The sequence below is a fragment of the Bombyx mori genome, chromosome 22, assembly GCF_030269925.1.
Source record: "Bombyx mori chromosome 22, ASM3026992v2".
In the NCBI taxonomy this organism is placed as follows: Eukaryota; Metazoa; Arthropoda; class Insecta; order Lepidoptera; family Bombycidae; genus Bombyx; species Bombyx mori.
In genome coordinates, this window is record NC_085128.1 from 8,374,669 (window position 1) to 8,389,971 (window position 15,303).

Here is a 15,303-nt window from a genome sequence, read left to right on the forward strand (position 1 = left end):
TCCTTTACGAGGTTCCGTTCTATGTTTGAACTATAGTAGTACTTGACTATGAATATTGAGCTAACTTCTAAACATCAAAGTTTATGAGACACGTGGGCTTAATGTTATATCAACAGTGTTAAGTACACGTCTGGCTTGCGTCAACTTCACCAAACTTCTCTTGTGTTTCATTAATTTTCGCTATGGAATTAATTTGCTGAAATTATTGAAAAGGTATTCAGAAATAGAACTTAATATTAATTCTAATTGAATAATAAACTAATTAATTTTTAAGATGCGACTTCCTATTTTTTAAACATTCAGTTTCGTTATTTTTTTACTTAAGCCTCATGTTTCAGAGTCATTCACGATGTGTGTTTATAGACTTCAGAAACCGCTTAAAACCACATGTGCTCTGAGTTCGTTTACCCATCTACGCAATAAATAAACAAAAAATAGCTATCCGGCCACTTTGGTTGTAAACAATATTGACAGAAAGTGAATAAAAGTGAAAATGTAAAAGTAGTAAAAGTGAAGAAACCCTTTTTTTATGTGATACATCTATAGCCGCACGTAAAACCGATTTCTGGCGTGGCGACGCATGCCGTGGCTACGCGTCGCCATGTGCAATCGACTGTGCGATTCTCCCCCACTCGATCCGGCGTTAAGCCATCTCTCTCGCTACACTGAGCTCGGATACCTATAGTGTATACTCCGTAGTGTATACAGTGCTGTTTACTACAGTACACATAACCTGTGTTTTACTTGAAAACAAATTATTTTTTCGTAATATTTTATTTTATCATTATGACATATTTAGTTCCTATCACAATCTGTTCTTTTCTGCATATTACTTTTACAAAATAATGTCGATGTTTCACATCTGCCAGGCGTCCCGTGACGGCTCACGTTTTTTTGTTTTTTGAATTGTTTCCAAATTTTGAAATAGCCTAATCGCGAATTCGAATCTTCTGTAAATTTTCCTAGATATCATTACAAATTCTAGGCCTCCTCACATGAACTGGGAAACTCGAAGAAGTAAGAATTTTCAGGATTTTCAATTCAATTTACAAAATTTTTCTATTAAATATTCAAAAAGCATGAACTTGCAACTATTAAGAAATTTAAAAACACAAACTTTTCGAGTATTTTACTCTTCTTCATGTGCCTATCGATGTATTATTGTCTACAGTTATTATTACATCGATTATTCAGAGCCAAGTGTTTTAGGGACTTTTTGTTTCGTTTATGACCTAATTTAATGATAAATGAAGAAATTATTGACTTAAAAGAGATAATAACAAGATCCCTCCCTGTGCGTCAGATTAGAATTTTAAGTACTTTGGATTCGTGCAATCGGAATGTTGCGAGAAAAATTTTAGGTAGGACGTTCGGGGGTTGTATAAACTATTTAATGTTTAATTCATTTTGGAATAGAATAAACAAAATAGAGTTATAGAAAAAGGATATTCTTGTTGAAAAAGTGAAAGGACGTATGTTTTTTTTTTAATTTAAAAATAGTGTATTTTTTACTTAAAACGCAGCTACGCTTGTATCCCGAAGCTACTGCGTGTTATATTGTGGTCCAAAAACAAACCATTGATCAACTAATTTTTTGGGATTCTTAAAAAGGTTTATCGGAGTCATTCCAAGTGATAGCAGTATTTTCGAATTCAAATGTATCAAAGCTAATGCCAGTTTCGGTGATGGTTCGTAATAGTTCGAACAATGTTATTACTTCACAAAATCGTAAGCACAAGTTCACGATTAATTACTCGTAAGTTTAATTTTTTTTTTCCGTTCTATTTCGAGGTAGTCTATTCATTAGAAAATTATCATGATTCGGTCTGGTCGTTTCAATTAGAAAAGTTGAAGGAGTAAAATTCAATTCTGAAATAAGTTCATCTTTTGAATTACAATTTTTTTGTTTACGCAAAGTTATGGAACAAATTTTCCCTTTCAAAATGTATTTTTCTTTTTCGGAACGGAAGAACCACAAAAACGGGTATTCGATTAAATGAACGAGGGCTACAAAATGAAACAAAACCACTATGTAATGCGTGTAAACTTAGTTTTTGTTTATTGTATTAATGTTTTTTCTTTTTTAGTTTATTGGCTTAATGCCAGGTATCGACGGTTGTATAATCATGATTCTGCTCCATACTGTCTTGAGGCTTACGATTTACTGATACGTTTAAAGCCAGAAGCTGTTGTATAGGAAGGCGTGGCGAAAGGTTCACCATACTGGCCCACTGCCCGGCGCAAAGTTCTGGAAATTTTAACTTTTTCAGGAAATGCCCTTCCAAATACCAGGGCGATACACACGTTGGGGAGTAATCCCAGATCTTCATTTCATTCAAACGAACCCACCTGCAACGAGAACAAATGAGCTTCGTTAGGATGACAAAGATTATGGCTAGATTAATCAAACGATTGTGATGAACGTTTTATTTGGACTCGCAAAATTATAATTTGCGTAATCACTGGTGGTAGGACCTCTTGTGAGTCCGCACGGGTAGAACTTATATCTCAAGGTGGGTGGCGTATTTACGTTGTAGATGTCTATGGGCTCCAGTAACCACTTAGCACCAGGTGGGCTGTGAGCTCGTCCACCCATCTAAGCAATAAAAAAAAAGGTTCGTTTTCTTTGAATCGAAAGGTAAACTAAAGCCTACTAAATATATGAAAATTACAAAAAGATATGTATTCATGTTCATAACGCAATTTCATTATGCGTTTGTTGAGGTTGAGACTATTTGATAATTTTTTACATGACATTAGAGGCAGTATGTTTTTTTTGTTATTTGCTCCTTTAAAAATTCCTTTACAATATAATAAGTTAAATAATGTTCGAACGAAAATGAGGAACAATTGATTACGTCTGAAACAGCGACTTAAATTCTAGGCCAAAGTAAATGTCCGTCCTATTTACTTTGAGGATAATAAAAGGTGACAAGTTGTACTTTTAATATCCTCAAAGTAGCTGCTTCTTTACGCGCTTACTATGGAAATTGTTTAAGGGCAAGTATCAATCAAACAGCAAACGGATACAATTGCGTAATAAAATAATTAAAGTATTGAAACATATTTCGATTTACGTCTTGTCAATATATCTTAGGTATATATGTATATCCCACAATTAGTTAAAATTTCGTAATTTAATTACTTGCCAAATAAATTCACAAAGAAATATTTTCTGTGAACGGGTATTTTATAATTTTTCTATTATCGAATTTAGGTCTAAGTTTCTGTATATCAGTGTTATTTGAAGAGAAACCTACGCTGAAATATAGAGAGCATGGCAGTCGCAGTGCCAAGGATTTCCAGATAATTTTACGATCGTAAGCTTCGGCATGTAATCCAGGGTGCGAGATGGCAGCGAAGGAAACATATTACCATCCAAGTATCTAAAATGTAAAAAGAAACATTATTGGCATTATTACATTTTCGTTTCAATGTATTAGCTAAATAAATAACAATTCTTGATAGCTTCACGGCTGAAGTATCTAGTAATTATTTGATTGAGATTTAAAGTCTTAGTATCTATTCAAATTTTATTCTGATATCTTAACGCCATGATTACATCTGACGTCATAGCTCGTTTATGAAGCCGTTAAAAATAGGTAAGGTTTTGGCATCTCTAAAATAAAATAAATGTTTGACTAACTCACAATGTTGTCAGATTCTTCAGCATAGAAAACGCTTTGAAATGTACTTCATATAATTTGTTTTCGGATAAAAGTAGCGTAGTAAGATTTTCTAGACCGTAAAAAGCAGTTATATTTATAAAGCGTAGTTTATTTTTAGATAAATCAAGTTTCTCCAAGTTGAAACAGTCAGAAAATGTGTTGTCAGGTATTTGGCTTAGAGCGTTTTCCTTCAAATCTAAATTACGTAATAATTTCAGGCTTTCAAATTCAACCCCAGCCAACTGAAATGTATAAAACAAGACGTGAATATTAATGAGACTTACAATAATAATGATTTTACTATTCACACTTACACTCATCAAATTATTATTGGACAGATCTAGGAAAATCAAACATTTCAGATTATTAAATAATTGTGTCGGAATATTCTTTAATTTATTCCGATCTAATAATAAAGTTTCCAAGGACAATAAGTTCTCAAAGGCGTTGTCACTAATGTTGTTTATCTTATTGTCCGACAGTTTCAAGATCTGGAGGTTCTTCAGCGAAAACGTTCCGTTTTGGATATTTTGTATTTTGTTTTTCGATAAATCGAGTATTTGTAGAGAATACAATCCTAAGAAACTATCTGATGGAACGTATACAACACGGTTATTTGAGATATCGATGGTTTCAAGAAATGTATTGTTGGCAAATAGCTTTTCTGGTAGTGTATACAAATAATTGTTGGACAAATCCACGTGGAAAAGTTTTTTTGTTGACGTAAACGCTTCGCTATCAATTTCTTCTAAATAATTCCTCTGTAGACGCCTAAAAAAAATAAATGGGAATTTTATTTACTGACAAAACATTCTGTTTATCACTATCTTTAACTTATATTGAAACTCAATGTATTTTTGACACTTACAGGGTTTTCAAGTTCACAAGAGATTCGAATATTCCTCCCGGCAAATATTCGACGTGATTGTCGAACATATCTAGTTCAGTTAGCGCACGCATTCCTTTAAATGTGGTCTTGTGTAGGGTGCGTAGCTTATTTGACCCCAAATCTCTGAAATGTTTTAATACTGCCAATGCTAACCAAAATACTTGTGTTGGTTATATTCAAATTTTCATAAGAATACACATTATAATAGATAGCTTTCGTATGAGATAATAAAAACCAAGGAAATTGAGATTACTCTTGTCTGTCCAACAAAAAAAATATTTCGGAGGTCACGAAAATATTTGTTTTGGCAAATCGTTGTAAGAGCATTAATTATAATGGAAGTTAGCCAACCACGTACAATTTCGACTTAGCACTAAAAGTAACAAAACAAAGAGATCGTAAAATATCAAACAATATAGTATAAACGTGGTGAATTTCAAGATCAAAATTTAATGCGTTCAGTTGGGGTGGTGTAAGATAAATACATATTTTATTACTCAATGAAAACCAAAGAGTAATCTGCAAACCGATTTTTGCGGTTTCGTGAATGAGAATATTAAAATTGAATATCCTATAGAATTACTCAACAAAATAAAAACACACACACACACAACAACTCTAGCATTACGATTCGTCTTAAAATCTTAAGCCCAGACCTAGATGTTTCGGCATGGCATTCGATTATCTAAATAACTTGAAAATAGAACGTAAACATTGTAATAAAAACTAATGACATGCAAATTTAATAGAATGATGTTGAAACTGACATGGTGAGAAGATCAGCGGGCGCGGTCAAGTCCCCAGTGAGTGCAGTCAGGCCGGCCCTCCAACAGTTGAGTGACCGTCGGGCCGCGTCGCATCTACACATACTTTTAGCGCATTGGCGCCATCGTGACTGTCCGAAACTCACTGTCCATGCTGTAAAGTTTGTTAAGAAGTTTTATTAAGTTATAAAGATTATTATTTACCAATGGAGCTGTACGGTTACCGGGAGCAGAGACGTCATAGAAGGTGAGCACTGTCCACAATATTTCCATCAAATAGACGATTGAAACCGGACCGCGTTCACGGGTCCTACTACAAAATTTATAGCATCCATTTATTTTAATAAACCTCCACCTCCACGCCATTTTTCGTATGTCGATGGTAATACGTATAAGCAAAATTTTCCTCGATGGACCCACAATAATAATTTTGAAGTTTCAACTCAATTGGATATATGATATGCCAGCGTGTATATAACAAACAAACCCACAAATATTTTTATATTTCAGACTAGATAACAAATAATTTGATTGCATAGACAAGGCATTAGAATATTTGAGTCGTCTATTATCAAAGGTGGCAATCTGTACATTTGGACAAAAAATTTTTATTGATATGTCAATACAGATTTATTTGAATATAATCGTCTCCTTCAAAGAATACGGTTCAAAACCTGCATTAAATAAAGGTTAATAGTTAACCTGTTATTTATCTAAGATGTCGTTCCGAAGAGTTTTGTTACTGCCAATGGAATACAAAGTCAATAATTCGTTTTTCTGATTTACCAATCATTGTCTAAAAGTCAGATTGCCGCCTTTGATAATAGTCGACTCATTTATCAGCGCGATAAATCTTACGTCATTACATATCGTAATGAACAAACAATATAACTAGATTTAGATTTTCGTCGAATTTTTTTAACATCCAGTAGCTATTTCGAATACCAATGTAATCAGTTATTCTAAGAGCTCAATTAAAGTGTTTATGGCACAATAAAGAAAGAAATGTTTACTATACAGTCGTTGATGTCGGTATTTTAATGTTTCTCCTGCTAAAAATGTTGTAGCAAAACATTCTTCTTTACTTTATAAATAAAACAAGAGATTGTTTGCTTGTAGCTTTTTTACTTTTGTTGCAACACTACAGGATCTACATACATGTAGGAACAGTATTATAAATATCTTTTGTAAATTTACTGAACTAGTTTTCTATAAGAAATTAAGAGAGGTCATCGGTTAAAAAAAATTCGTCTTGAAGTTGGTGAAAACTACTTTAAAAGATTGTGTTATCTGAAATATCTTTGTAGACACCGGTTAAGCTTCTAAATGCGTGTTAAAAATGTTATATTAGTACGTAGAAAGTGCATAAAAAAATACATTTTCGCAATTTAATCTACTGTAGTAAAATACTTTTCCGCTTACTTGATTGTTCAATGGCGCGGAGTCGTCTATCTAGTTGTCGCCAGTGAATGTCAGTAGTGCATCCCGGTACGTGCGGCTCATTACCGGCTTGACGCCCGTGTGTCAAAATATCGAAAATCTCACATGCATTCAATGAGCATTGGTCATCCGTTGTTGAAATACCTGCAAAATACTAAATATGAGTAGAATTGCGAATAAGCTATTGTAGGTAGTAGGTAGTGGAAGTAGTGGTAGATCTGCAGTCGAGTTTAAACGCCCAAACGGTTTGAAAAAGTTACCGGTTCCTATAAATACCACGAAACGTATAGGTACGCGCTAATTGAGATAGATAGTAAAAGTTCTTTGTTTAATTATGCATTGATGTTATTAGTAAGTTAGATGCAAATGTAGAGAAGTCACTAGACACGATGAGAAGAGGTATAATTACTAAAAAACAAAGGAAAGGTAGGAATTAGCACCTTATTAAAAGTCAGATATTCCAACTTACTTAAACATTCCAAATTCACGACCTACAAACTAAAACTAACCTTGTATTATTGGTATATTAAGCTATCAAACTATACTAATATATATGCTCTAACAAAAAATATAATTACACAACGCAATACATATTTTGGAACGAAGTTCCTTACGGGACGATGCGGAGGGGTACCCTAACCGGGAAAAAACGTCCGTAACGTAAGATTTTTATTAATAATGCACACAGTGTATGACTTAGCTTTGTAATAACGTACAAAAAATAACATATTTTTATTATATATATTTATAAATCATTGTGAATAAAATAAAGTTGATAACTTTGTAAAGTAGTTTTTTTTATCAATAAAAAATCATAATAAAAAATGTATACCAGAATAATTATATTCTTTATACCTCGAATAGAACCACCACACATTTTTTATTTTAAAAAATGACTCGTCGGTAAACAACATGATTAATTCAACATAAAAATTATGTTTATTTCCCTGAAAACATAATTGTTTTTAAGGAATTTTTTTTTAGCTTTACCGATATTTATTGAGCACTAGCTGACCCGGCAGACTTCGTAGTGCCTTAATCGATAAAGGAAAGACCAATTTTTGTATAAAATAAACTAAAAAACACAAAAGGAATCCGTCCGACGGGGGACACATCAAAGGGAAAACAAAATTGTTATTTTTATTTAATTCCGAGCATTTTCATATTTATTTACCTTTTAAAACTTCTCTGGACTTCCACTAATCATTCAAGACCAAAATTAGCCAAATCGATCCAGCCGTTCTCGAACTTTAGCGAGACTAACGAACAGCAATTCATTTTTATATAAATAGATTGCGTGATTATGATGCACACACACTGACTTTGCTGTTCATATTCTTGGCTTGGCAGTTTTTACTGGGACTTATTTCCGTTTCGAATGATCTATCAGAAAAGTAATTTATCATTTTCACTGTATTCCCCCGGAAAACATTTCTCTAAATACAGTCGCTTCATCCTGACGGCTGGAGTAAACGGCCATGCTGCATATTGTGCGAACAATTTGCCACAAATCTCGCTCCAACTTCGACGATTAAGTTAGAATAAAGCGATTTATTTCGGACCAGCTTTATTTATCACAAGTACAGGCCTCAAAGTATGCGTCTCTCGTGAATTAGAAATAATTTCATTTCTAGGGTATACTTAAATGTTTTGTGCTTTAATTAATACTAGAGGTCCCGCAGTAGTCGAAATTCGACTATAATTAATTGGAATTGTAAGTTTATACACTATTATGATTGTATTTTATACTTCTATAATCACGAATTTCGCCAAGGCTAGACTATAAAAAATATTAATAAAGACAAACAAAAGTTTGACAATAAATAGTATGCATGCGTGTGTGCGTCAAATACATGGTATGTAGTGTGTGTAATGTTTTCTTTATTGATTTAATGTATCTTTTATGCATTATTTTAAAAAATATTAGCCTTGTGCACTTCTTCTCTATATTCTCTATAAGTGTAGGAAATTTCAACTCCTCCGTCCGCGCAATTTTCGTAAAAAGGGATACAAAGTTTTTGCTTCACCTATTAATATATAGATTTATAACAACAGCGTAAAATTCTGATTTATACTAATTCAACTAATATAGAAACCAAACCAAGATTAATGATTTAACACAGGATATCAAATTCTCATCCAGTACCACTCTGGGTATTTCACTTAGTAATAACTCAATATATATTCTTCATTATGAAGCCAAATGATCCCCAGTCGACAATGAAGCCATCCTTGCTTGGGTCCGTAATTAGCACTATCATGCTGAAATTGCGGACGAGAATAGATGACGTCGAAAGATACTATAGCTATATATAGTATAGCTATGGTATATGGTTAGCATCTGTTTACTACTTGAATACAATGAACTCGAAGGATAAACTGCTTCTAGCTGATATAATCTAATCATACTAGTACTCTTAAATAACATAATTTGAATAGTATAGGTCTAAATTCATATGGACAAAGCCCTAACCGGATGGATGATCCAGTGATGGTATTTCATCTTCTTGACATTTCTGGCCCACATCTATCTATATAGGTATATATAAAAATGAATTGCTGTTCGTTAGTCTCGCTAAAACTCGAGAACGGCTGGACGGATTTGGCTAATTTTGTTCTTAAATTATTTGTGGAAGTCTAGAGAAGGTTTAAAAGGTAGATAAATATAAAAATTCTCGCAATTAAATAAAAATAACAATTTTGTTTTTCCTTTATGTGTCCTCCGTCGGACGGATTCCTTTTGTTTGTTTTAAGTTTATTTTATGCAAAAGATAAGGTCTTTTATTTATCGATTGAGGCACTACGAAGTCTACCGGGTCAGTTAGTGTTTGTATAAAATATTATTTATTTTTAAGTTAGTTACATAATTGTTCTCCCTCCAATCCGCCTGAATGCTCATGAAAAATAAACACGTATAAAAGTTTTCCGAGGCTTTATTAAGAAATCAGCCCTAAAAATCAGTTCAGCGCTCTCAAATTCCAATTCTACAATCTGATCCGGCGAATTTAAACGCACGATTGCTTCGAAGCACAAGTAAACTAACTAGACGGTGGTATAAACGTTCGTTTATTGATTTGTTCCGTTTATAATTACTGCTCCCTCTAGGTATACACTTTGAATACGGACATCAAAAGGCTCACATAAATAATTTAAGCTACAAACAATTTTTATTTCCTAATAAACAACGAAAAATCATACACGGATGTATCATATGTGTACTTTGTGAGCTCATCCACCCATCTAAGCAATAAAAAATAAAAAGATCCACTTGCAGAGCTCCTCAGGGATTCCGAAAGATGGTATTTTCAACAGAAGTGCCTTATGCCATCTGACGAATCCTTAAAAGATATATTTATGTCTTTTAAAATGTTAATATACGGGTTTAAATTACGATGCATATTGTTAATGTTAGGACCAAACTCAGACTTGCGGTACCTACTCTATCTGTGCCGTCCCACAATCCACCGGTAGGAAAAAAAAATAAAGTGTCACCCATAGGATACCGTATTTTTATTTTGTGCAATATTTTAGTAACTCCATTAACCGTGTACGCCGGATATTGAATTTCCGTGGCAGTTTTATACGTAAGAGCTCTAATGTACAGAGGGTATTTCTAACGTTTTCAAAAACGAAGAGAAACTGTAGAATTCGTGATAAAGAGCAGTAAAGTAAAGACATTACCTGCGCAATTTTACATTTCATATATATATATATATATATTTTTTATTGCTTAGATGTGTGGACGAGCTCACAGCCTACCTGGTGTTAAGTGGTTACTGGAGCCCATAGACGTATACAACGTAAATGCGCCACACACCTTGAGATATAAGTTCTAAGTCTCAGTATAGTTACAACGGCTGCCCCACCCTTCAAACCGAACGCATTACTGCTTCACGGCAGAAATAGACGGGGCGGTGGTACCTACCCGTGCGGACTCAGAAGAGGTCCTACCACCAGTAATTACGCAAATTATAATTTTGCGGGTTTGATTTTTATTACACGATGTTATTCCTTCACCGTGGAAGTCAATCGTGAACATTTGTTAAGTACATATTTCATTAGAAAAATTGGTACCCGCCTGCGGGATTCGAACACCGGTGCATCGCTAGATACGAATGCACCGGACGTCTTATCCTTTAGGCCACGATGACTTCAAAATATTATGTTGTTGGACTATACTTAATGCACTATCGATTAAAAAATGCATGGTTCTTACGTCCATTTAAAGGCGGGCTCATTAAATATTACGATATTTGAAAAAAGTATTTAAGCGTTGTTTACGTAATTCCAGTATTCCATTTTATACTAGTAATTTAAGGGGTTCAGCTTCGGGAATTATGTTTCAACACCCTGTATGTTACAGGTAAAGTAGATATGTATTTTTGGGATAAAAATATAGTAAAAAAACGTTAGTTCATTGAGCATTTATGTAATACTAGTGGTCCTCCGGTAGTCGAAATTCGATTATAATTAATTGAAATTATAAGTTTGTACACTATCATGATTCTCTTGTCAGAGACTACTTCTATAATCACAGATTTCGCCAAGACTATACTTCAGACAAATATTAATAAAGACAAATATTATTATATAGATACTATAATGAGAACCACAAAATTTTCAATTAGAATTCTCCGCACTAATTGTACTGTTATTTACTTACTCAGGTGTAGTTCAAACATATATTTTTTATACAATATGAAATTGTCGCTTCATCACGCAAAATTTACCAACTTATTGAAAAGACTTATAAGGCAAAAGGTGTTCAATCTCATTGCATTTTTGAAACTAGACTTTGTTGCTTTATTTAATTAACATCTCCTATTTTATTTACGAACTAGCTAACCCGGCAGACTTCGTAGTGCCTCAATCGATAAATAAAAGACCGACCGGGGACACATCAAAGGAAAAACAAAATTGTTATTTTTATTTAATTCCGAGCATTTTCTTATCTACCTTTTAAACCTTTTCTGGACTTCCACAAGTAATTCAAGACCAAAATTAGCCAAATCGGTCCAGCCGTTCTCGAGTTTTAGCGAGACTAACGAACAGCAATTCATTTTAAATATTATATATAGATTATTACGTACTGTACCCAACTTCGACTACAACAACTACTACGTCTGCAAAGCGGAAATCTGCTTATTTTCGGCTATATTATATTATGGCAATAATACAGAAAATTTTTAGTATACATAGTACTGTGGATTTTCAACAACTATGTGTTTATATAAATAAATAATAAAACGTTATTTAAAATTACAGACATTCATTTGTACTATATAACATTTTTGTGGACGGACTTAACTTCGTTTTCATTTCGTTAATAAGTTTAGCCCGCATTTCTAATCCAGTGGTAATCTATTTATTGGTTTAAATTAATTTGGTTTTACTCCGATCTCACAAAGCTTATCGGAATGAGCTGGAAATTTGAGAGGTCTAGAAATATTAGTTTTTTCGAATGAACACAAACCTTTTCCTTCCAGATGAATGACCTTTAGCAATATTTACTTTCAACAAACAATGTAGGCGTATTTTTTTCACGTCTTTATGGACTTTATTTTTCTTTTATTTTTCTATCTATATATTTTTCGAAAACGCTATTTAATAACTCAACAACGAGTCCCTTAAATTCCTCAACATTTATTGAAACCCATATTAAATGTTGAGGATTGCGTCGCGGGAACTCGTTTCGAATTATTCAATAATTTGATTCAGAGTTTAGTTTAATATAGAAAAAAACACGTTATAACAAATTGAAAACAATTACTATATTTCAAATTATTGATAAAGACGTTATGGTCAAAGCTTCTATTAAAGTTAAGTCAAAACATCGCACCTTTAGAATTATAAAGACCCAACTCAAAAAATGTGTTTTTTGGAAAACATAGATTAAAGTTCTCAAACCGAAGAAACGTAGAGGAAGGGGACGGAGTGAAAGAGACCGATATATAGCTTTGTCCCTTTATAAGCTACTTATGGTCATATGATTACTAAAAGTCGCTGAAAAGGATCGTTTTAGGTACATTTTTTAATTAAAGACGAAATCCAAATATTTCAAAAAGAGTCTATATCATTTTAAAGGCGCGACATGTGCATTGTGTGACATTTAAATTGGAATAGTTTGCTGGACGAAGACGAAATGAAATAACATTAACTTGAAGCGAATCAGGTTTTATTGGATGAATTGAATAATATTGCACTTACCTTTAATTTGATAGAATGAAAAAACGAGAAGCTGAATAATTTTCATGATAAGATAACTTAGAACAACTGCTTTGTCCGTACGCTACGTACTTTCTGAAAGTCTTTGTTTTATTAACAACAGTTTCGCAGCGGAGCGATGTTGTAAACCATAAAACACAATTCAATTTTAAGATTTAAAATACTATGAATCTCCTATACTTTTATATAATAAGAATTTTGTGTAGACCTTCAATCGGCAACAGGGGCAACATATATTAAAAAATAATAGACATTTCCCTATAAAATTGCCGATTTACAATACTGGCCATTTGAAACATAATTTATATATTGCCGTAAACACTTAACACCAGATGGGGCGTCAGCTCGTCCTTCTACCCAGTAGGTTTGGCCTCACAATAGAGTAAACTCTTTAGCCCAGCAAAAAAGCAAAAAAAAAGAACACGGTACAAACACAATTAGAACACAAAAGAGACCTTGTTATTTACTAAAACCGAGCTCTTCCAAACAACCATTAAAAGAAACCAGAATATAAATATTTAGACACAAGAAAAAACTATGTAGATTGTAATGTATCTAGAGACTAATTTTGAACACTCACTAGATTGTAATGTGTCTAGAGACTAATTTTGAACACTCTACTAGTACTTGTACTTGGGACATATTTACATATTTTAGTACAATAGTACATTGTGCACCAAGGGAGAAAAGTTGGACATTTCCTACAAACACGCGGGAGGAAATGAGATGTCTTACTTTTTTCCCGCGGTGCACATACTTTTTTTTCCTACCAGGCCGAAAGTTCGACATTGTAAACAACTTAGCACCCGTGGAGTACCGAGCCGGGGTCCAGGGGCGAAGCCCTGGCCGGTGGTAGGGGGGCGGAGCTCCGCCCCCCACTAAACATAAAAAAACAATTTAACTGTTTTTTTATTTTTAAATAAGCTACTACTAATTGAATAAGAACTGTCTGATGAACTCATCTTTGTTTAATACTTCACTATTAAATTTTATTGCCTTTTATTTATTTCACTTTTATACTAAACACAATATTGCAAATTATCCGAACACAACAATGGCGGAGAATTTTAGGTGCGTGAGAGCAGACGTAGATACTAACGCGCATGCGCACTTGTCAGTACTCAGGTAGGAAAAGTTAGATTTTCTTCCCTGTACAGCGGGAGGAAACTTTCGGCGTAGGTAGGAGAAAAAAGCATTTGTAAATGGTATCCTTTCCAGGGTCTAATAAATTGCTTTTTAAAAACTGAACACATGTTGTATTATTTGACCTACTGCTTTCCTATTGTCATACAATTAACCGTTTAACTAAATTGATTACGTCCGTTACGAACTGCCTGTACGTTGTTGGACTTTTAAATACGACTAGTTGGATCAAAACTAACATATGAATTAAATTTTCCCCTTTATTTTATTTATGAAAATTAGCCGGTAGTTGCACTTCTGATATTACATCATAACGTTCATATTGCAGCCTTCGTACTGACCCGTACGGCTTACAACCCGCCAAAGACAACACGGAGGAGAGTTGGGTTGTTAAATATATTTATTTGGTGATTCTTGCGGATAATTATGGAAGTAGTTGTGTCAACTGGATAAACTGCGACACTAGAAAACGGCAGTTACATTTGCAAACATTCTTAAAAACCATTGTCTTTAGAATCTGAAAGGAAACAAAGCTAGTGCCAATTACTAGTAGTAAAAAGTAGATAGATTCGGCTTAAAAGTTATGGGGCATATAGGAAAAGTTTCTGAGAAATTGAATATTTCTATTAGGGGAAAATTAAAGGCGCGCAGACGATAGTAATGTAATCTCAAATAATCCTGTCATTTACTTAATAATATTATAATACAATCACATCTCAATGGGGCGCTGTTGTCTATGTAATATATAGCTTAGGAGACCGACGACCGCTTACGAAAGAATGAAAAATTGACATAATATTATTTCGAAATACATTAATCATGTTCAAAGCTACTGAGATCCAGAGGATTATTCCTTCTTTTTGTATTGTTACAGCGAATCATAATTTGTGACGTGAAGTTGTGACGAAAGACGTAAAAATGAGTCGGCGAAGTCATTTCGCTTTTAAATTTTGTGGGCTTGATTTTACTTACAATACGGACATAATGTTTGATCTGACTGTGTATCTACAACACCGCTGGTGGCCAAGCCCGGTCTTTGACATTCAAAATAAATATTTTATTTATAGGGGCGTAAACACATTTGGTGTGTGTTTCAAATCAAACAAATCGATGTTAAACAGCTTCCGTTACATGTTTTGGCTGGTTACTGTAAATAGGTTAAATTGATTTAGCG

At 33.5% G+C, this 15,303-nt stretch overlaps 1 protein-coding gene across 1 annotated transcript; it reads right to left on the reverse strand.

Annotated features, from left to right (window-relative positions):
• Nucleotides 1-2,033: 2,033 nt before the first annotated feature.
• Nucleotides 2,034-13,072, reverse strand: LOC101739755 (carboxypeptidase N subunit 2). Its single transcript, XM_012695333.4, has 8 exons — nucleotides 12,969-13,072; nucleotides 6,744-6,905; nucleotides 5,325-5,475; nucleotides 4,537-4,680; nucleotides 3,983-4,439; nucleotides 3,651-3,910; nucleotides 3,261-3,386; nucleotides 2,034-2,349 (listed from the first exon to the last, which is right to left on the reverse strand). The coding sequence occupies exons 1-8, from the start codon at nucleotides 13,012-13,014 to the stop codon at nucleotides 2,097-2,099; spliced, it is 1,599 nt and encodes a 532-aa protein (XP_012550787.2). The 5' UTR covers nucleotides 13,015-13,072; the 3' UTR covers nucleotides 2,034-2,096.
• Nucleotides 13,073-15,303: the final 2,231 nt, after the last annotated feature.